This window comes from Labeo rohita, chromosome 19 (assembly GCF_022985175.1).
Source record: "Labeo rohita strain BAU-BD-2019 chromosome 19, IGBB_LRoh.1.0, whole genome shotgun sequence".
NCBI classification, from domain to species: domain Eukaryota; kingdom Metazoa; phylum Chordata; class Actinopteri; order Cypriniformes; family Cyprinidae; genus Labeo; species Labeo rohita.
In genome coordinates, this window is record NC_066887.1 from 18433389 (window position 1) to 18455150 (window position 21762).

Below are 21762 nucleotides of genomic sequence, written 5' to 3' on the forward strand. Positions count from 1 at the left end.
CAGCATAGAATTATTTTGTATCTTTATCATCACTTTTAATCAATTTAAAGCATAAATTACTAGATAAAACTATTAATTTCTATAATGTATGTATAATGTTTCTTGAACAGCAAATCAGCATATTAGAATGATTTCTGAAGGATCATGTGACACTGAATACTGGAGTAATGATGCTGAAAATTTAGCTTTGATCACAGGAATAAATTACATTTTTCAAAATATATTCAAATAAAAAGCAGTTATTTTAAATAGTAAAAAATATTTCACAATATTACTGCTTTTGCTGTATTTTGGAGCAAATAAATGCAGTCTTAGTGAGCAAAAGAGAATTCTTTAAGAAACATTAAAAATAATACTGTCCAAAACTGTGTGACTGGTAGTGTTTATATATATATATATATGATATGTGATGCACCAAAATCCATTTACTTGCTCTCTAGGTGATGTGATTTCAGAAAGGTAAAAAAAAAATAACATTCGACAGTTTCATCAGTTTAAAAATTGTGCAAGTATTGAAAAGGGAAAACAGCCCAAGTATCAACATCAGGGTAAAACAGATATTTACTGTATATAGCACATATTACAGCTAATATTTTATATATCTGATACAGGGTGGTCCTTTATGTGTGTGTGTGCACTAGTTTGGGTGGTTTACGAGGACCCAAATTTGTATAATGACATGGGTATGACATAGGTGTTACAATGTAAATGTGGTTTACAAGGACACTTCCTGTGTCTCGTTATTCAAAAGGCTTAAAAACATACTAAATTGTGTGTGTTTTTTTTTTGTTTTTTGTTTTTTTTTTGGAAAATCTAAAAATGCACAGTTTGTTTGTATAAAAATTTGTATATAGTGTGTGAGTGTGTATGTGTGTGCTGATAGTTTACTCCTTGCATTATTCAGCAGTGCTTGATCTGCCACAGATCCACATCTCTGATTTGTCAGACCATTATTCATCCCTTCACCTGGTTAGCACAGTAACCTTGTGGAGCACACGGAGGAGCCAGGTTTATACAAAATGTATGACCTGATGTATCTGGAATCAAATGAAAGACCTTACCAAGAAGACGCATGTGCTCTGACGTCACAGATCAGTCCATGAATGTGCACTGATGTGCATCCCATATCTGCCATTCAGATACAACGAAAGATAGCATCAGGGGTCCTTAATGCTCATTCTTGGGTTTGGGTGTGTCATCAAGAACTCTTTTCCTGTATACAAAATCTGTAAATCATAACCTACTGTCTCAGACCTATTTGAAGACCTAGGAAATGTTTTGTGGTAATCAAACTAAAAGGTAAAATCCTGTCAAAAAATTCCTTCAAACCGTTTTTCATGGCAAAACTAGACATTTGTCTGTAAATGTGCATGCATGAACTGCTAAAAGTTGCATAGTAGTAATTTATAGTATTAATATGTGCCATTAAGGTTGGTGATAAATAAGGTACAAATATGTTAATTTAAAAGGATAGTCAGCCCAAAAATGAAAATTCTGTCATCATTTAGGCCTTAAATCATTCCAAACCTGGAACTTACTTTCTTCTGTGAAACATAAACCAAACCGTTTCAGTTCCCACTGATGTCCATTGCATTTTTCGTCAGTGGATGTCAGTGGGAGCCAAAACTGTTTGGTTACAAGCATAATTTAAAGTATGTTCTGTTATGTTCCACAAAAGAAAGATAGCCATATAGGGTTCTTTTTCTGAGAAAAAAAGGTACAAAAGTGGTTTGCTACAGTGCCATGGGCTGTAAACCTCTTGATGATATTGTGCACAGTGGACACAGGAACATTAAGATCTCTGGAGATGGACTTGTAGCCTTGTTGTCCATGTTTTTCCACAATTTTTTCTCTCAAATCCACAGACAACTCTTTACACTTCTTTCTTTTCTCCATGCTCAGTGTGACACACAACACAACGGTTAACTTTTCTCAATTTTAACTGGTTGCAAGTGTGATTACAAATTGCCCACACCTGTTACTTGCCACAGGTGTGTCTAAATACAAATTACAGGAGCATCACATGCTTGAAAAACAATAATTTCTTACAATTTTGACAAGGTGCCAATAATTTTGTCCAGTCCATTTTTGAGTTCTGTGACTTTTCTTCTCTGTTTTTGTGTGTTAACAAAAACAATAAGCATGTGAATACCAAACATTTGCAACTAAAACAATTTTCTGAGAGAAGTGCAAGGGTGCCAATATTTTTGGCCATGACTGTATATATATAGTAAACATATAATTTTAGCACATTTTTGTCTATGTTTCACACTAAAAAAAGAACCTTCAGACCAGAGTTTCAAATTATCTTCCTGTCAAGACCACAAATGGCAGTTTAATGTGAAATTTACATATTTCTAAGATTGTAAAGATTTGCAAAAGAGAATTACTAAACACGTTCTCGGAAACTGTCACACTGTGGAGCAAACATTTCTGACACTGATGATCTGATAATCAAATATGACGTGCCAAGAAAATGTCCTGAGAGAAGTCACATTATTAATTTGCCATCAAATGATCTGAATCACAAGTAAACGGCATCAAAAAACCCATTAGATTCAACAGACAGAGCTCAACAGTTTTTAATAGCAGGATATAAAGAATGCATTGAGACATCATCAGTTGAAGTGATACGTTGTAACTGTGGCCAAGTCTCGCCAGCTGTTTGCTTGCACTGATCAATTTCAGTGGCAAATCACGTTTCTGATTCTGTTGGCTCCTGATGGCTTTGGTCTTTGTAGAACAAAACCGAAAGTGGTCTGACTGAGCATGGTGAGAGATGAAGAAACACTCGCCTCATCTCTCCTTTTCTGTTCTGTCCTCAGCTGGTCTTTACATTATGATTCTCAAAACTGATATGAAAGTGTTGATATGGAAACACAATGGGGCAGGAAAACAGAGAACATGACTGAAATTAATCATTACTGGAGCATGACTATGAGTGCGAATGATCAGTTATATACTGCATGAAACATCAGACTGGCTGTATAAACCCAGTGATTCACAAATTAAATTCAAAAAGTGGCATGACACAGATATAAAAAAAGACTTTATTAGATCTTTGTAAATAACTTGGTTTAAATACAGGTTTCCTTTAAATGATAGTTAAAGTTAAAAACTCACAGAACCTGTTTTATCTCAGTTTGAGACCAACCTCACTACACTGTTTTTTTTTTTTTTTCAGCAGAGAAAAGACTGCAATTTATCTGAACAATTGTAGTCTGGTACCCTGTCTGGAAGTCAGTCTGATCTATTCCTCATTCCTTATCCTTTAAAAGCCAGTTTTTAAAAAGAGAACGTATCGGCTGACTAAAACGTCAGATTCAGCCGGTGAGATTTTCCAGAGCAGAACTGGCTCTCTTTATCTGAAGCAAATCTTATAGAGCCGCTTTAAAATGAGCAGTACAGAACATAAACTGTCTGAAGAGTTCTGATAAGAATCCATTTTAGATATCACCTGTCGTCATCAGCGCTGAGCCACGTTACAACGTTTCTGACCTTGCTCTGTTTGTTTATGAACACCCTCAGACGCCTCTGTCTGTGTTTTCTCCCACTGACCTATTGACTCGGGCCTCTCTATTATTGCAGAGTAACAGCTAAAAATCATGAATATTTTACAGATTGTTGCTGAAATGGGCTGACGCATGTACAGGCTGCATGATATTTTTTTCTCCTGTTTTAATGATCTAATTGACACCCACTGACAGCAGTTAAATGAAAAAGTGCAGAGAAGAGGCCGGAAGTTAATGTGTGCTGTTGATACAGAGAAAGGCTATTCCTGACACATTCACTGCATGTTTTCAAGTGCTTTTAATTGGGTAATGCTGACTAACCACTGACTATCTCTAAGAACGTGACCCAGAGTTGTGTTCGTCTCCTTACTGATGAAGGCTTGTATGTGTGGCTTTGAATTCAGAACAACCTGACTGCATTTGAAAATTGACAGACATAATACCTTTAATTAGGGCTGTCACAATGTTAGATTTTTCACTACTCAGTTATAACGGCCTCAAAAATTAACGATAACAATATATTTTGATATCTATAGAAATCTTGAAAAATTAAAAGATAACAATAAATATAGCTGCAAGCAGCGATTATCAGGGTTGAAGTGCTTTAAGGCATTTAAGCACGTATGAAAAGAGACATTTATTTAGCAAGCTTGTAACCAGCTAAATCAATTATTTAAAAAGCATTTCTGGCAAATCAAGGTAATTTACCATAGAAATTTTGTGTTTTTTAACGGTTATGGTTTTAGCACCAGCTGTGGTCGGATCGCCTGTCACATGTGCTTACCAAGTTTCGTAAAGTTTTGAGTTTTTCTTTAGGCTTTATAGGATTTTGGGGGAAATTTGGACTGGCCCCTTTTCTAAACAACGTTGTTATAGCCTCCCAAAGGGTAAATTTCACTTTTTTTTTATCATTATTGACCTACAGAGTCCAGAGAATTGTACTGTAGTGTTATTTTTCAGAAAAAAGCTAGTTTTTAAGCAAAAAACCTAGGACTATTTTGCAAAAGTAGATTTTTGAGATCTTCACAATCATTTAACAAACAATTTGATTGACACCAGTGGTTCTAGAGACAAAGTTGTCCAGAATGAGGAGTTCTATTCTATGATATGAATATTGCATGTATGTGCGACAAAGCAAGTGACATTGTTTACGCCCTTAAAAATGGCGATATTGCCCCCCCCTCCCATGTGGCTAATTTCTTTTGCATGTTTTTTGAGATACGCAAATGTCCTTATAGATGTTTGTGGTCCAAGACCATGCAAACCGATTTTCATGTTGAAAGGACAAATGGTTGCACAGTTATAGCCATTTTTATGTTTTTTTCCTCTAATAGCGCCACCAAGTGGTCAAGCTCAGAGCCGAAAGCTCAACTTTTGTTTTGTTAATTGTGGATATTCACTCACCAGAGAATCTTTCTGCACTGCTTGGTTCCGATCCGGCAAAAAACCTAGGATTAGTTCACAAAACGTTTTTTTCGGAAATACCCAAAAATGTTGCCTTACAACTGAATCATGAGTTTTGTTCACCATGAGCGAAGGATTCCAATGACATAAGACGCTTGAGCCTGCTACTGAAGGTTTAGAAGTTGTTCAAACTTTTTCAAACTTTTGTTTGCTGTAGCGCCCCCGTTGTAGGCGATGTGATTACTATCATCCCTCCAAGTTTCAAGTTTCTACGACTTATGGTTTGGTCTGCACAATCAGTTTGACGTGGAGATCGCTCATCCGTGACATTCTAACAATTACAATAGGGTTTCAGCGCTACGCGCTTGAACCCACAATAAAACAACAACAACAACAACAACAAAAAAATGCTATCAGTCAAATGAATCTGTTTATTTATTTATTACCAGTGAATCACACCATTACATACAAAAGGAACAATTCCACTAAACAGAAGAGACTAAAATAACGTTTTTAGGTTAGCACAGTGTCAAAGTAGGCCTAAGACAATTTATGAGAATAACTACATATTTTTACTCCAAACTTGAGTTACATCATTTTCGTGTTTGTAAAAACTTCCTGCTGTGAACTGATTCTTATTTTATAGTAGCCTATTCTATCCACCTTATTCTTCAACGCTGAAGTAAGCCAACGGGCGAGAATTCCAGTTCATTAGCCACACAAAACGAGAAAAATAACAATGTGCAGTAAATGGTAAAACTGTTTACAAACCACACTGTAAAAACTATTTGTTGAGTCAACTTAAAATAATTTGTTATGTAGCTGCCTTAAAATTTTGAGTTCAGTCAACTCAAAAAACGTTTATTCAACTTGAAATGTTAAGTTGTACTAAATGACAACTTAGATATTTGAGTTGATTCAGCTTAAAATTTTAAGGCAGCTGGGTTACTTACCCAGCTTTTAAGTTTAACAAACACAAATATCTAAGTTGTCACTCAGTACAACTTAACATTTGAAGTTGACTAAACTTATTTTAGTTGACTGAACTTAACATTTTAAGGCAGCAGGGTAACAAATTATTTTAAGCTGACTCAGCAAATTGTGTTTTTTGTTTTTTACAGTGGCAGTGTGTTCATAAAGATAATACATAAAATAATATGGTAATACACACCAATATGTGATATCAAACAGCAAAACGAGCTGTTTTTGTAGCTACAGCTAAAAAAAGCTGATGCGGATGAGACCAGAAACCAGACCCATAAAAATGACAAATTCCACCCCCACGCTTACGGAAAAATAAGGTGGATACAGTGATTAGCACTGCAATATATATATACATTATCCATATTAATATTCCTTATCCATATTAAAAAGTAATTTCTGGAAAGTAATTTTGTATTAACTTACTCCTATGAGTCTCGCTTGTTTCTGCACAAAGGCGCCCTCTGGTGTGGAGTATTAATGAAACTAATTACACCGAGAGTGTAACACTACATAATGGCGCTGGATAATGTGTCATATTAACGTATGTGTACTATTCATTTTCAAATATTTATACTACCGATATGCTGTGGCACAATAAGAATATTTCATTATTTAAATATCATGATTATCATCAACACCGTATATCCTGACACCCCTACCCTGAATAATGAAAAGTAACTTTTTTCTTACCATGTCAGTCATTAGACAAATTACACAAAGTGGTGTATTACTTGAAAAAATATTTATTCAGAATTTGTAACAACACATAAAAAAGCTCAACTGGCTCACAAATTCATATGCATTTTGGTGTAAATCACCATCCTTATTTGTAACAAAACATAAATCCATAACAAAACAAAAAATGTGCTTGTATCGAGGATTACTGAAGAAATAGTGAGGCTTAGAAGTGCAGTGGTGAAGGAAAGTGCCTACATGTAATATCTGCAAGAGGTCATGATGCTTTAAATGACTAGAAAAGCTTAAACTAATTGTAAAACTTCAGTGCGTATCTACAGTTTCCCAAACAATACATGATAAAATTGGCATATTAAAACTGGACATTATGTAACACTGACATCTGATTTGTTTGTTTCTCAAATACATCTTTGCCATGGCAATCAAAGGATGTGCTCATTACAGCTAAAAAATATGCTTAAACAAAGTCTCATAAAAGAGACAAATGTATTGATTTTGCCAAAAATTGCATTGTTTTACGTGACAATGGACAGCCTGCACATCTGTTCATTAAAAAAAGAGAAATATCTTGTTTTTCTCAGTTTCTTTGTTATTCAGGCTCCTCAAATCACCTCCTCTGAGTCACAACCTGAAAGAATACCCACAAAAGAAGCTGTCATTTAGTTTAGCCCTGTTTCACATTCATATTCCATTCCATTGATCCAGCCTATGAGACCTTTGACCTCTGTGCGCCTGTTTTGCGGTGACAAAGAATAGGGAACAATGTGTCTTTTCATGTACAGCTTGCAAGCCGTGTGTTGTCGTGGTTTGTCATGGATCCGCTGTTGTTTTTGCTTGAGCTCTTTGAGTGTGTATGCATGAGCATGTGTGTGTCTGTCTGTACTGGATGTCCACATGTCTTTCGTTCAGGTTATCTGTCCATCTGCTCTTCTTCTTCGTGGACTTCTAGAATAATTGGAGAAAGAGAAAGCCACTGAGTCTAAAATATTAAAAGATGTTATCACTTGTTTATTGGCTAGATATATATCTCATGATGAGTGCAGTTGTATGAGGTGGAGAGCAGAGAGCACATAAAGCAATGTACTGCAACTTAATGAGTGTCAAGAAGTCTAATCAGTTTAATTCTGAGGCTTCCAGACAATCATTTCAAATCACAGTACGCTGCTGATGCACTATGTTGTGCTTTATGCATCCTGTTATATCAAGACACACAAAAAACCGCCAATGTTTGAGTGCCCTCTGCAGGCTCCAAAAAGAATAACACAACTGTTTACAAACGTTTTAGCAGCCTATTGAAATAAATTCATTCATATATATGCTATTCTAGTAGGCTATTCTGCACAATTAAAAAGAAAAAAAAAAACTTCATGGTATAAATAAATATCCCATTTAAATAAATATCACCCATTTTTCTACACATAACATTATTTTTACATTATAAATGTATTTTTTGGAATGCACAATAGGACTTTATATATTTTAGAACACTAAGTTCTTGTTGGATTTTTTTTTTTTTAGACAAAGATTTAAATAATTTAGCACTAACTTACAGGATAAATATAGGTTATGGCAAAGACAGTTTCAGACTACATAAATAACCTCTCTTACATAATAGCAAGATAATGGACCTTTAAAAGAAATATTCGATAAAATAATTCACAGATTTTATCCAGCAGTTTTTGCAGAAATTCAAAAGTGACATTGATATGTTTTGTTCTTTCTGTGAAATTTCTTCTGAATCTGTAGCTCATTTGTTTTGGGAGTGTCCTTTCGTTCAGTCCTTTTGGAATAATGTAAATGCTTTGATTGTCCAAAATGTTTTTTATGATTTCTCTATATGTTATAGACACATTCTTTTTGGGTTTTATGCAAAAGAGCAGAATTTATTTAATGCGAGTTTTTGTATAAATCTCCTGTTGTTTATTGGAAACGTTTATGTCCATAAATGTAAATATACTAAATGTAAGCCTCACTTTAACATCTTCATACAAGAACTGAAGTTGTATTTAAATAAAATTTCAACATCTGTTAACAAGAAAGCTATAAAAACAAGAGAATTTTTTTTTTCCATGTTTAATATTCTTCCTTAATATACTTGTATTTCTATTTGTATGCCCTCTTTTCTTCTTCTTTTTTTTTCTTTCTTTCTTGTGGACTTCTCTCTATTTCTTAAGGATTTTGTCTATTATATTACTGCAATTAAATATATATATATATATATATATATATATATATATATATATATATATAAAAAAATGAAACAATGAAAATTAAAAAAAAAAAAAAAAAAAAAAAAAAAAAAAAGCTAATGGGCCTTTCTCACATTTTTGATGAAAAGGTGAAATAATACTTAGTGAAATAATACTAACTATCATGAGTTCGCACAACTGTTTGTTTCCGACAACTTTCAGCGCTCATACATACAGATAAACCGGAAGTACCGCCACACAGGCCAGTAGCCCTGGTGAAAAAAACAGCATATGCTGGTAGGTAGGTTTTGATGCTGGTTTAAGCTGGTCCTTTGCTGGTTTAAGCTGGTCCTTTGCTGGTTTTTGCTGGTCATGTTGGACCAGCATGAACCAGCAAAGGACCAGCATAAACCAGCCAAGGACCAGCATAAACCAGCAAAGGACCAGCTTAAACCAGCATCAAAACCTACCTAACCAGCATCCCAGCATCAAAACATACCTACCAGCATATGCTGTTTTTTTCACCAGGGAGGTCTAGTCTGTTTTTTAACAGTAGTCCGTTGTCTAAGCCGAAGTTTGTCTAAGCTTTTTGAAAGTTTTTGAAAGACTTCCCAAACAGCATCGTAACTACCTCCTTTATTGTTGTAAACACTTTCATTTCTAATTCAAACACAACAAATAGCAGAATTTAAACTAGCAATAGGTATTTATCTTTAATACTTGTGATACACTTTTAGCATACAAATCATTTTAGCTTGTAGAGTTAGCCTCTCCTTTTAGTGTATATTGTCTAATATCAGCCATTTGTCAGTATGGGTCAGAATCTCAATGTGAGTGCATCCCTGGTTAATTTATTCTATAAATGAATTTCCCACAAGAAAATTAACACTGCATTGTGACTTCTATATTATATTTAGGTATATATTTTACTTACCTGTTCAGATTGTGTAACGGAGTCCTGTAATGTGCAGTGTGTCTGCTATAATAGTCTGAGTAGCTGATGAAGCATCAGAACCAAAGTAAGAAGGGAACACAGAGGCGTTGACTGAGATGCCTAAAATAATAATAATAAAAAAGGTATTGCGTCAATATACTGCTGCCAAACAAACGTGAGATTTCATAAGTGATTGTGGTTTAAGCTTGTAAAGGATTCAAGTAAAAAAAAAGATTCTGTTTAACATATTAAAGGCATAGTCCACACAAAAATAATCAATATTTTAAAGAATGATGGTGAAAATCTGGTGAAGTTCTTTCACGACGCGTCATCAGTCGGTCATACTGACACTGAACCAAACGTAACTCGCATTTTGCTGATTATTACTGCTGAAAATGGTCAACTACTGTCATGTTTTGGGCTGTACTAATCAGTCAGACCAGGAAAAACATTTGGAGAACTGTAGGCTGGCAAAAGGTAAAACAAATCAAGGAGAACAGTGAAAAAAACAAAAGGTGTTTGTGGTTGACCAAACTAAACCAGGATTTCCAGAGCAAGAATCTTGACAACATTTGTATTTTTATAGGTGAAATATGAGACTAATATCTTAATTAATACCTTAACTTTAGTTTGTCAAAATATTGTGTCCTTTCCTGCTTACTAAGTCTACATGATTAAGCAGCTTCTACATGTTTTTTTTCCATGGTTTAAACAGCATAAATTAGCAGAACAACTTTACATTAACCGTGCAATAAATGCTGTTGTTTACATCCAAGTATCGCAAACATGGCCATGTATCCGGGTAACTGATCAAATCGTGACGCAAGTGCAAACTCTCTATGGGAACTGAAACTGTTTGGTTACCAACATATCTTCTTTTATGTTCCACAGAACAAAGAAAGTCATACAGAGTTGGAACAATGTGAGGAGGAGTAAATGAAAACTCATTTTTGGGTGGACTATCCTTTTAATGTGTTGTGTTGAGAGGAAGTCTGGAAAAGGAACTTTAGTGAGTTGGATCACCCTTTTCTAAGACTTCTCCTTCGGTAGTGCACTTCTTATTTTTCTACATCACTTTAAAAACATGTTGATTTTTGCTTCTCTTATGTTCATCCACATAACTAGTTCTTAGCTGATACATTCATTAGTTCAAGTGGATCATGTGATTTGTGTTTTATAGTTCTCTCCACTATGTGGAGCAATGTGACAAAGTGTTTTATTGTCTGAGATCTTTCCCATTGTATGTTTAAAGCAGATGTTGCAAATAAATGCATTTGTATTCTCACAGGAATTCAAATGACTTTGTATAATTAGTAGCTTGTTTAATTAAATGTGCATGCTTAAATAGGTTGAGTATGGTACTGCTGGGACTGTCTTCCCCTTTGCATTTCCTCTGTTTACAGATGCTTTCCTTTAATGCAGAGCAGAGGCATTGTTTAACTTCCCAACACATGAGGATAAGAAGCAGATGGAGCTTTCAAAAAGAATGCATGTTTTTGAAATAATAGGGACACCTGTTTACATTCATGTTCATTCCCAGTTTGCCACGTCAGTAGGTCTGTAGTGTCTCATCAGAGACACACCACGGCTAATCTAATAAAAAAATAACATTTTACCTATGTGGTTTTATTGCACTCATTAAAAATAAATATTATCTCATCCACTGATATTTTCACAGTATACAGTGCTGACATTAAATATAGAGATGGGTATTTAGTTTCTAAACACCATGTAGCATAAATGCGTTTCATGGAAATGATGTGCTCTTGAAATCATCCAGATTAAAAGTTTAAAAGTTCAACAACTCAGGATTTCACAACGTTTGTTTCTTTTCCTGGGGTTTAAGAACAGGTCAGTGACATATTTCTCTCATTTTTCACAGAAGATAACACTTCTCTATTATTGAGCAGATTTATCATTTGTTTGTCATTTTGCGAATACAGGGTTTAAGATGCTGAACATCTGACCTCAGCGTTTCGAAGTCCTGTGTGGAGGAGTTCTGTCCGCCCACAAAAATGGTAAAGTAAACCAGCCCCCTTTCATAATCCCATCCCAAAGACACAAAGCCTTTGTTTCTCAGAAAAGACAAACCATGTTACTCAGGACTGTATTGGCTGTGACACATGTGAGTATTTTGGGTATTCAGCATATTGTAATGCATCAAGAAGTATTTAACAGAACTGGTTCAAGAAATACCTGATTCATAACAAAGGTTGTTGGCTCAGTAGGCTTTTCTTCATGTGCACCTCCATCTGTTTCTTTTTCTCTTTCTGTTTCTGTTTCTTTAAAGCTTGTTTCTCTTCCACTGTCCGTCCCTTCTCCCATGAAAAACTTCTCCAGTTCTTCACTGCTGGCATTGCCTAGTGACACACATTCATAAAAATGAGCAATGGTTAAGCTTCATGCAAGTATATAAACACATACACTACTGTACTGTTTTTCTTTCGGAGACTTTTCTTGTCCCATTGGACTGAATTTCCTAGAGAACTGTACAACTTTTTAGAATTTTATAACTTATTTTGTACATTTTTCAGTTAAAAATATTTGTATTTAATGATTGAGGGTAAAAAAAAGCACTTTAGGGCTGTCTTTTGGACATTTCTCATAGTTTTCCAAAGAAATGTTTGCATAATTAGTGTATGATTAAGATTTATTTTAAACCATTAATTCCCGTTGAGTATCATGGAGGTGCCGACGTCCTGCTGTAATAATAAATGACACTCTGGGGTGCAGTTAAGTGACCCCTCATCCCCCAGTCTGATGGTAGAGATTACTAAGAGGGTCTATGACTAGAACAAGGGGGGTATCTAACCCACTTGCCCCCCTGTAATTCAAACTGCCATTAGCTCATATGCATACCAATCTGATCAAGTCTGAGGAACAAAATGATCAAATTTAAACAAACCAAATGTAAATGTGAACATTTTTTAAGTGTGTTTTAGTAATAAAATGTGACCCTGCACCTGAAAACCAGTCATACGCATCAATTTTTTTGAAACTGAGATTTCTGAAAGCTAAATAAATAAGTTTTCCATTGATTTATGGTTTGTTAGGATAGGACAATATATAAAATATTGAGAAAATCACCTTTAAAGTTGTTCAAATGAAGTTCTTAGCAATGGATATTACTAATCAAAAATTAAGTTTTGATATATTTGCGGTAGGAAATTTACTAAATATCTTCATGGAACATGATCTATACCTAATATCCTAATGATTTTTGGCATAAAAGAAAAAAATGATAATTCTGACCCATACAATGTATTGTTGGCTATTGCTACAAATATACCTGTGCGACTTACAACTGGTTTTGTGGTCCAGGGTCACAAATGTGAAGTAAAATGTGAAACAATTAAAAACCTACTGAAGAATGAGAAATCAAATGTTGAGTTGTAGTCATACTCCGGGGTTTGAGTGGAATCATAGTCAATGTTATATTGATAATCCTCAACGCCTGCCAAGACAAAACAGAGTAGATTTAGCTTTTATTTATTTAAAAAAAAACATCAAATTTTACATGGAAAGCAATGTGGAGGTCAGTTTCTGGGCAGATCACTCAACATGTCTGTCCTTCTTATAATCTTCCATTCACACCAGTCAGACAGTGAGTGTCACAGCATGTTAGCCATCAATTATGACTTGTCTTCATTTCACAAATACAATTAATGCTTTGAACATTATCTGGCCATCTTTACTGCATCACAGCCCAGTCACCTCACTGAACCATAGAGGACATTGTTTCCCATTGAAAAGAAGCAGTGTCAGTAACTTGAGATCTTTGTATTGCTTCTCACATACTATTGCCATTTGTCAGTTATGTGAGACTATTCACCATGACATTTCTTTCTTCCCAAGCATCCTGTCTTTTCCTGACATATGTGATACTATGAGATTACTGGAGACTGAGATGTTCATGAATGAAGAGTCAGCAGTAACATCTGTGAAGCTGCTTCTGTCAGGCCCAAGAGATTGAGAAGACAGCTGGTTAACAGGTATTTTTCTGCAACTTTTTCTCGGAATTTATTTAGATTTGATAACTTACTTAGTCGTACTCCTGCATCACTATTCAAAGTAAATGTGAATTTCCTATTTTATTATATTTTAAAATGTAATTTATTCCTTTGATGGCAAAGCTAAATTTTCAGCAGTCATTACTCCAGACTTCGGTGTCACATGATCCTTCAGAAATCATTTTAACATCCTGATTTGGTGCTTAGGAAACATTTCTTATTATTAACAATGTTGAAATCAGTTGTGCTGCTTAATATTTTTGTGAAAACTGATACAATGTTTTGAGGAGTCCATGATGAAAGTTCAAAATAACAGCATTTATTGAAAATAAAAATCGTTTGCGCTCTTTACTAACACTTCAGTTAATCAACTGAATGCATCCTTGCAGAATACAAGTATTAATTTCTTTCTAAAAAAAAAAATGAACCCAAAATATTTGAACAGTACTGTATGACATATAACAGATCTGTGTTTTATTTCCGTCTGGGAATGCTACAGAAAACTGTTCTTTCCTTATTCAGTAACAGGCACACATTGAGCATCCGTTTCAGGATCATGGCTGGCACTATAAAAAAACATCAGTCTCTTGATGATTATTCTTCAGTATCATATGGAAATCTTCTAAACCTTTGGGTCACCGTGTATTTTTGGAATTTAGGGCCCCTGGACACATAGGAGTCCCTTAAGTGCTGACCCTCCACAGAACTTGCTTTTAAAGTACAGAGGATGGGAACTGAACCGAGAATCTGCTTCCTTAGGCTGAAAAAATAATCTGTTAGGCTTTTCCTTTTACATGTTATTCATTTATACAGCTGTTTAGTCAAGACCAAGGTGATCAGTGTCAGTATTTTTCTTCAGGGAATGTGAATGATATCCAGACTACACCTGGGAGTTGAGCCCAAGAAGCCCACCTCATATGCCTTAGGCTTATCTGGATTTGTCTGACTCCATTTACTTTGAACTTTTTAGGGAGAAGGGTAAATATCAAATGTCAGAGCAAAAAAACTTAAACGTAATTTCAAGTTGTGAAAGCTCTCCATTGTCACTTACACCTACACTAAAATATAGGTTCCAAAAAGTTGTTTTTGCAGTGTTGCCGTTGAAGAACCATTTTTGGTTCCCCGAAGAACCTTTCAGTGAACAGTTCCTAAAAGAACCATTTTGAAAACCATTTTAAAAACCTTTTTTGACATTTTCTGCATGTGAAAGGTTCCATGGATGTTCAAAGTTCTTCATAGAACCATTGATGCCAATAAAGAAACTGTATTTTCAAGAGTGTAGACACACTGTATAGTGATAAGTGATTACCTGCAATGTTTTCTCTAAGGAGCTATTTCTACCTGATCTAACCCTTAAATTTTCTATTACTTCAAAAATTATTATGCATCTCTCTAATGCTAATTGGCATTTCCTAATAGCAGTTGCAACTCTAGATATCTGTTCACTCAAAAGGATGACTACTTTCCATAGTTTCATAAAAACAACCTTCTTGCATCCCAGTAATCTATGGTAGTCTATTTCCACCACATAAAAAAATCATGCTTTGGAAAAATTATAATTATGATATAAAAAATTGAAATTGTGAGATAAAAGGTAAGAATTGTGGCATTAAAATTTCACAGTTTTATGTCATAATTTTGACCTATCTTATAGATCAGACTTAGTATCTTAGAATTGATTAATCAACTTATTTAAAGTGGGAAAACTTGCTAGGCATTTTCTATTCTGTTAATTTTGCAAAAAGAAATGAATGCATTATAATTAGTGCAGTCAAATGATTAATCGCGATTAATCGCATCCAAAATAAAAGTTTTTGTTTACATAATATATGTGTATACTGTGTATATTTATTACGTGTATATAAATACACACACATACAATAAATATTTAGAAAATATTTATATATGTTTACATGTATTTATTTATATTCATATAATTGATATTATATATAAATATTTTTAATATATAAACATAACATTTTTATTAAATATATACATGCATGTGTGTATATTTATATATAGGCCTACATAATACAAATTATGTAAACAAAGACTTTTATTTTGGATGGGATTAATCACGATTAATCATTTGACAGCTCTAATTATAATGTAACACCAACATTTATATTAAAATATCAATCTCAGTTTTAGTTTCAGAGGTTATTTTAGATACAAAATACATTATTGCATTATTTTTGTTAGTGCACAGGAGTGTTTTTGATTGAAAACATCATGGAACATAGTATAAACCTAAATGTTTTGCCACACATGTCCAAGAATTGGCACTTGGCTTTTGATTTATGGATGTTTGCCAGTGCCAGTAGGACTCTAAACCTTTTCCCAGACTTGCCTTGCTTTATCATTACAATCATCCCTGAAGGAACAAGTAATAAGCTCTGAGTACTTCTTTCTTGCGCTGCATCATCCATGACAAGTTCTTCATGACTTTTTCAAGCAAATTATAATCAAACTGCAGTCATAGTTCTTTGGAGACAGACATCTGTGGGCTAAAAAGTATCTGTAAGCGTAATCTTTTCACTTTCTCTTGAGATTCGTGGGAAACAAGGCTGAGTTAATACCTGGATCAACACCAATAAACATGTGGTGCCATAAACAGCATGAGGATAAACGCTCTTAGCTATCACTGAGCGGGGACGTCTGGCCAGGTCTGTGGTGAGCATGCAATGTGCTGTTTATTTAAACATCATCATCCCCAGAGTAAAGCAGTCACTGTCTATTAAGTGCCATCTGAATACTACGAATGGAGTCCCACGCTAGTCTACAACTCACACTATGGGTTCTTATCCAAACATTATCGTGCCCCTTTAATCAGATAGCTTTGCCAAATAAAGAAGCAAAAATAACGGTGTTATGTTTTGTCTGCAGATTGACATGGTGGATTTTAGGGTGGAAGTATTCACATGCCCCATTAAATGAGTTTATCTTTCAAGTTCTGCTTTAGTGAGAAAAGTTAACAAAGCTGAGCTGTGAACCCAGGCTTAAACATGTGGTTTTCACAAGTTTTACCCTATTGTTCACCCCATTTTAATGCCTTTATCCCTCTCACTTATTCTTCTTGTGTCACTGCCATTGAGATATGAGCAAAATTCCACAGTTTAGAGGTTCAACATACTGTCTGGCCTTTGTCCAACTTCATGTTCTCACTATAGACTATAAAATCCAACCTGGTCACACCAATCCAACAGAGCAAACAAGCTGGAACATGAAAGCTAGAACAATGAGAGCTGGGAACAAACCTCAGGAACATTATTCATTATTTTAACTAAGAATATACTGCTTCGGAGTTGAGATTGGCATTTCGTAACATTCACTGACAAACATAGTTTCTTGCAAGGCATTGGGAAATTTAGTCAGGCGGAACTTGACCCTTCAACTCCCACCAAGCACCATCAGTCATTGAAAGGCCCCAAAACTTGTGATTCCAAGATGTTATCCTAAAGAAATGTCAAAACAAGCATGAACCTAAAGTTACGAAAATATCCTTAAGGTAAAACTTCCCCTCACGTAATGATTTTAGGCCAGTGTTTTTCTCCTTATCGCTTTGCCTAAACCCCAGGAAGTGATGGGTTCAGTCCAACAGTAAAACGAAAGCATGAATGCAACTCATCTCAAGACATCTGCTTTATTAATTCCCAGATTATCTTCTGTTTTCCAGTAATTTATTCATAAAATCGCCAGACTCCTGGCACACTGGGCACATCCCCCCTAGTGCGGGTTGCCAAGTGCTTTGTCTCAACAACACATTTCAACGTAAATTTTCTGTGCACTAAAGCAGGCAACACATTAGTTCATTCCGCTGGTGTTTACCAGGAATAATGCGGCTGTTTATAAAGTTTGACACTTTGTGTATAGCAGTTTGGGGGTAAATCTTTACCATGAAGGTTTTATTCTTGCCAAGGATATCATTCAGTCTGCTACTCCTAATTATCACTTATTGTAGTTGTGCACCACACTGAAGTCATGGATGTTCTGTCACTTCCTCAACACAAAAGAACAGATTCCTGCTTGTTTCTGTTGGTAGTCAATGAACAAAAAAAAGAGAAGGAAGTCAGAGCTGTGAGTGTGCGTCGACAGAAAACAGCTGTGTGGGGAACACGGTGGGATTACTTTGCCCTCGTGATTGTTATGACCCCCTGAGGCTGTCTGTCATGCCGAAGAGTTTGCACTGAATTGCGCTGTCATACAACTCTATATGGATGCACAGGATTTTTCACTGGGTATTTCCAAACCAAACGTTTTTTTTTAACTGAGCTTCAAGAACTAAGTTTACAAATGAGCAGAAGTACACGTTTAACAAGTTCCATGCTGACTAATTGTTGCTTCTTTTGTTCCTAGTAATATATATATATATATACTTTAAGTTTTTTTTACCTTAATACTTAATATTTACACTGGATGTGAGTGGTGTGGTGCGACGCAACAAAATACTAAAGAGCCCATTATAATTAGAGATGCTGTCTACACTGGATACGGTGCAGCAAAGTCAAATACCAGACAGTAAACTGATGTCTTGTTCTATTTATGACGTACTGACACAAAGTTCAAACGGTCACTTTGTCGCGTCTAGTGTAGATAGCCTCAAGCTGTTGCGGCACGATGCGAAACAATACAACACGACGCAACAACTGTAGCATCTGGTGTACAATAATATTTTTGACTTAAGTCAATTCATGTATTGATTGATTTTTATGAGTTACCATGTTACCATGTTTGCCTTATTTTCAGTGTAATTGCTGCAGATCACTAACCAAGATTGTTAATTTTATGAAAATATAGAGGTCTCCCAGGTGAAAAAAGTGCACTTCTATAATGTATTTAAAGTGCTCTATTTTCACTAATTTGTAGGGAATCCCAGGTATTAAGACTTGTATGGCTTAATATAATGTAAATGTCTCTTACTAAAATATGTAGTAGGAAACCTATGAAAGACTGGTTATTTTAAGAAATCCACATCGTTTTATACATATTTTGGACTATGGGGAGCGCCATTTTTTCAATGATGTGAAATGGGTGCACTCTAACAGCTACTGCTGCCAACTGTTGCTATTTTTACAGAAATTTGTAAAAATAAAATACTGATACAATGCCACATTGTGCGGCTTTTGGTTTGAATTTTTAGACGTAGGGCAACAAGAGAAGTGATGTAAGTCTTCACTGCTTTTCCTAGCGATAAGAAGAGGAGAAATGAATGGAAAGATGCCTGTGGACAAATAAAACTTCCTAAAGACTTGTGTCTTTGTTCTCTCCACTTTAAAATTTTAAGTTCAGTCAACTAAAATAAGTTAAGTCAACTTGAAATGTTAAGTTGTACTAAGTAACAACTTAGATATTTGTGTTTGCTAAACTTAACAGATGGGTAAGTAACCCGGCTGTCTTAAAAAATTTAAGTTGATTCAACTCGTACATCTAAGTTGTCACTTAGTATAATTTAACATTTCAAGTTGAATAAACTTTTTTTTGAGTTGACTGAACTTAAAATTTTAGGGCAGCCAGGTTACAAATTATTTTAAGTTGACTCAACAAATTGTTTTTTACAGTGTAGACTACACCTACTGAAAGAGCTTACAAATGGCAGAGACAAGAAATGCTAGATGCCTTGTCAAGATGCTGCAGCCAAGGAGTTTCTCAGCATGGATTTCAGTTGATAGACTTCTTGTGGGGAAAATCGATAGTACAACTTTTGGTTTAAGCCTACATTTAAATGCCACCTGAGTGCAACCAATTCAAGTCATTGAAATAATGGCGCCCCCATAGTCCAAAATATGTATAAAACGATAAGTAACATAAATCTTTCATAGGTTTCCTAATACATATTTCAGTAAGATACATCATTTACATTATATTAAGCCGTACATGTCATAATACCCAGGGATCCCTTTAATAGTTACCACTTGTAGTACACTTGAGCCCATCTTTCATACACTAGTACGCTCAAGTGTACTACAAGTGGTATCTAAATACATTTTAAATAGAAATAGTGTGTTAAAAGCACATTTTAGTTCATATTTATGGTGTTCCAAAATAGCATGGTTGAGTACACTTAATCTTAAGAAGTACTTTTTAGTATATTAAGTATAAAATTATAGTGTGTGAAAATAGAGCATTTTAAGTACATTATAAAAGTGCATTTTTTTCACTTGGGCTTCTTGTTCACTGTAAAAACACAAATCAAAACCAGAATCTCACAACACACTTCCTGTCAGTGGATCTCTGCATGCTTAAACATTTTTGTGTCAATACAATGAAAAAATGGGTAAGCAAATAACCTGTATCAACCAAAATGCATTAGATTACAACAACAAAAACAAACTATGCCTTTCTTTCTTTCTTTCTTTGAATATTAAAGACAAGTTCTGAAAAATTGTCTCACACAGTGAAAGTCACTGAGGCCCAGTGATCTTTTGGACCCCATTGACTTTTATTGTATAAACAGTTCAAACATTCTTAAAACCAATCTTCTGTAGCAGAAATAAAGTCAAACAGGTTTAGAACAACACTTTGTACGGTGTTCTCAGCCTCAAATACAGTCCCACATGCAAATGTCTTTTCAAATGCAATGTTTTTTTTATAATGTCCCTTAGGAGCAGTTTTAGAACTTCATCTTGCACTAGATCTGCACCTCATTCCAAACATTCACACCTAGCAAGTCCCCCCATTAAAGCTATAATCAATCTCAGGCTCACTCTCACTCACACACACTCACCCAAGCAGAGCGGCAGCAGTAGGAGAGCTCCTGCCAAACATACTGATATCATCACACAGCGGTGAGGTAGTCTTGCCATGTCGCTCTAAACGTGTCGGTGTGTGTATGTGCAGCCTCCACGCTGTGCCTCTGAATGACTGCAGCATGTGAGTGAGTGTGAGGAGAGGAAACCACTGGGAGAAGGGGTGGGAGGAAGGAGTAAGAGGGGGTGGGAACTCCAAAGTTTTAGATGCCTCATTCATCTGTTAACTATAGCACCGCCTTCAAACAATACAACAGCGACTGTCTCAACCCTGAAAGTGGATTTGGATTGTAGATCCTCATACATTTAAGCAGGTTATTTGTAGTAATATGAATTTTAGGACAGGCAGTGAGATGAAAAGACTCACCGGGGGTTTGGGATGTGGGTCACAGAGCCCACGCAAAGGTCAGTGAAGATGTTCGTAGGTCAGCAGATCTAAATGTCATCCAGGCAGCTGTGTGACTCTGCTGTTGTATCTGCTGTTTGTCAACTGATCTTGAATAGTGATAAACTTGGATGCCTGCTGTGCAGTTAATGGCTCAGAAAGGATGTTTCAAGATCAGTTAACCAAGGCATTTAATGCGTCACCCAAGCAAGAAACTTCTGCATGGTTACAAAACACTGCGTGTTAGGCATAATCATAGTTTTATGGACATGAATTCATGATAATATGATGATTCGTACCGTGGTAGTAGCATAGTAACATTTTAAGTACCTTACAACAGGGTTTTCAAACTTTTTAATGCCAAATAGCCCTTAATATGATGACCTCTTCATAAATATTGCTTTAGTGAGCAATCGAAAGAAAAACATCTGAGGAAAAAAAGATTATAATAATTCTTACTATAAGATTTGTAAAAAAAAAAAAAAAAATGTCCTTGGACAACAGCTTGAAAAACTATGGTTTTTGAGGAAGACATTCCAGGATTTTTCTCCATATAGAGGACTTTAATGAGACCCAATGGGTTGGAGGGTCCAAATTGCAGTTTCAATGCAGCTTCAAAGGGCTCTACATGGTCCTACCTGAGGAATAAGGTTCTTATCTATGGTCATTTTCTAAAAAATGTAAAAACAATATACTTTTTAACCATAAATGCTCATCTTGCACTAGCTCTGCGATGCGTGTCCACGACTTCACACATTGTAATCACATTCTTCATCTGTGTAAAAAACTGAAGTTGTTTTATCTTTTTTTGTAAAGGGTGTTTGACTTTGGGTGAAATATAACATAATGCGTTAAGTCGAGCTTGTACAAGATGAGCATTTGTGGTTTAAAAGTATATAAAT

The 21762-nt window shown here is 35.2% G+C and overlaps 1 protein-coding gene across 1 annotated transcript; it reads right to left on the reverse strand.

Moving 5' to 3' along the window:
* Window positions 1-5499: 5499 nt before the first annotated feature.
* On the reverse strand, window positions 5500-20602 carry si:ch211-191i18.2 (uncharacterized protein LOC564095 homolog). Its single transcript, XM_051137714.1, has 5 exons — window positions 20454-20602; window positions 13084-13173; window positions 11916-12079; window positions 9720-9839; window positions 5500-7541 (listed from the first exon to the last, which is right to left on the reverse strand). The coding sequence occupies exons 1-4, from the start codon at window positions 20530-20532 to the stop codon at window positions 9765-9767; spliced, it is 408 nt and encodes a 135-aa protein (XP_050993671.1). The 5' UTR covers window positions 20533-20602; the 3' UTR covers window positions 5500-7541; window positions 9720-9764.
* Window positions 20603-21762: the final 1160 nt, after the last annotated feature.

Coding starts and splice junctions, on each gene's coding strand:
- si:ch211-191i18.2 (XM_051137714.1), bottom strand. CDS start 20,532: ATGGCAAGACTACCTCACCGCTGTGTGATGATATCAGTATGTTTGGCA. Junction 12,080..13,083: donor ATTTGATTTCTCATTCTTCA/GTAGGTTTTTAA, acceptor GTGTGTCACTAG/GCAATGCCAGCAGTGAAGAA. Junction 9,840..11,915: donor CAACCTTTGTTATGAATCAG/GTATTTCTTGAA, acceptor TTATTATTTTAG/GCATCTCAGTCAACGCCTCT.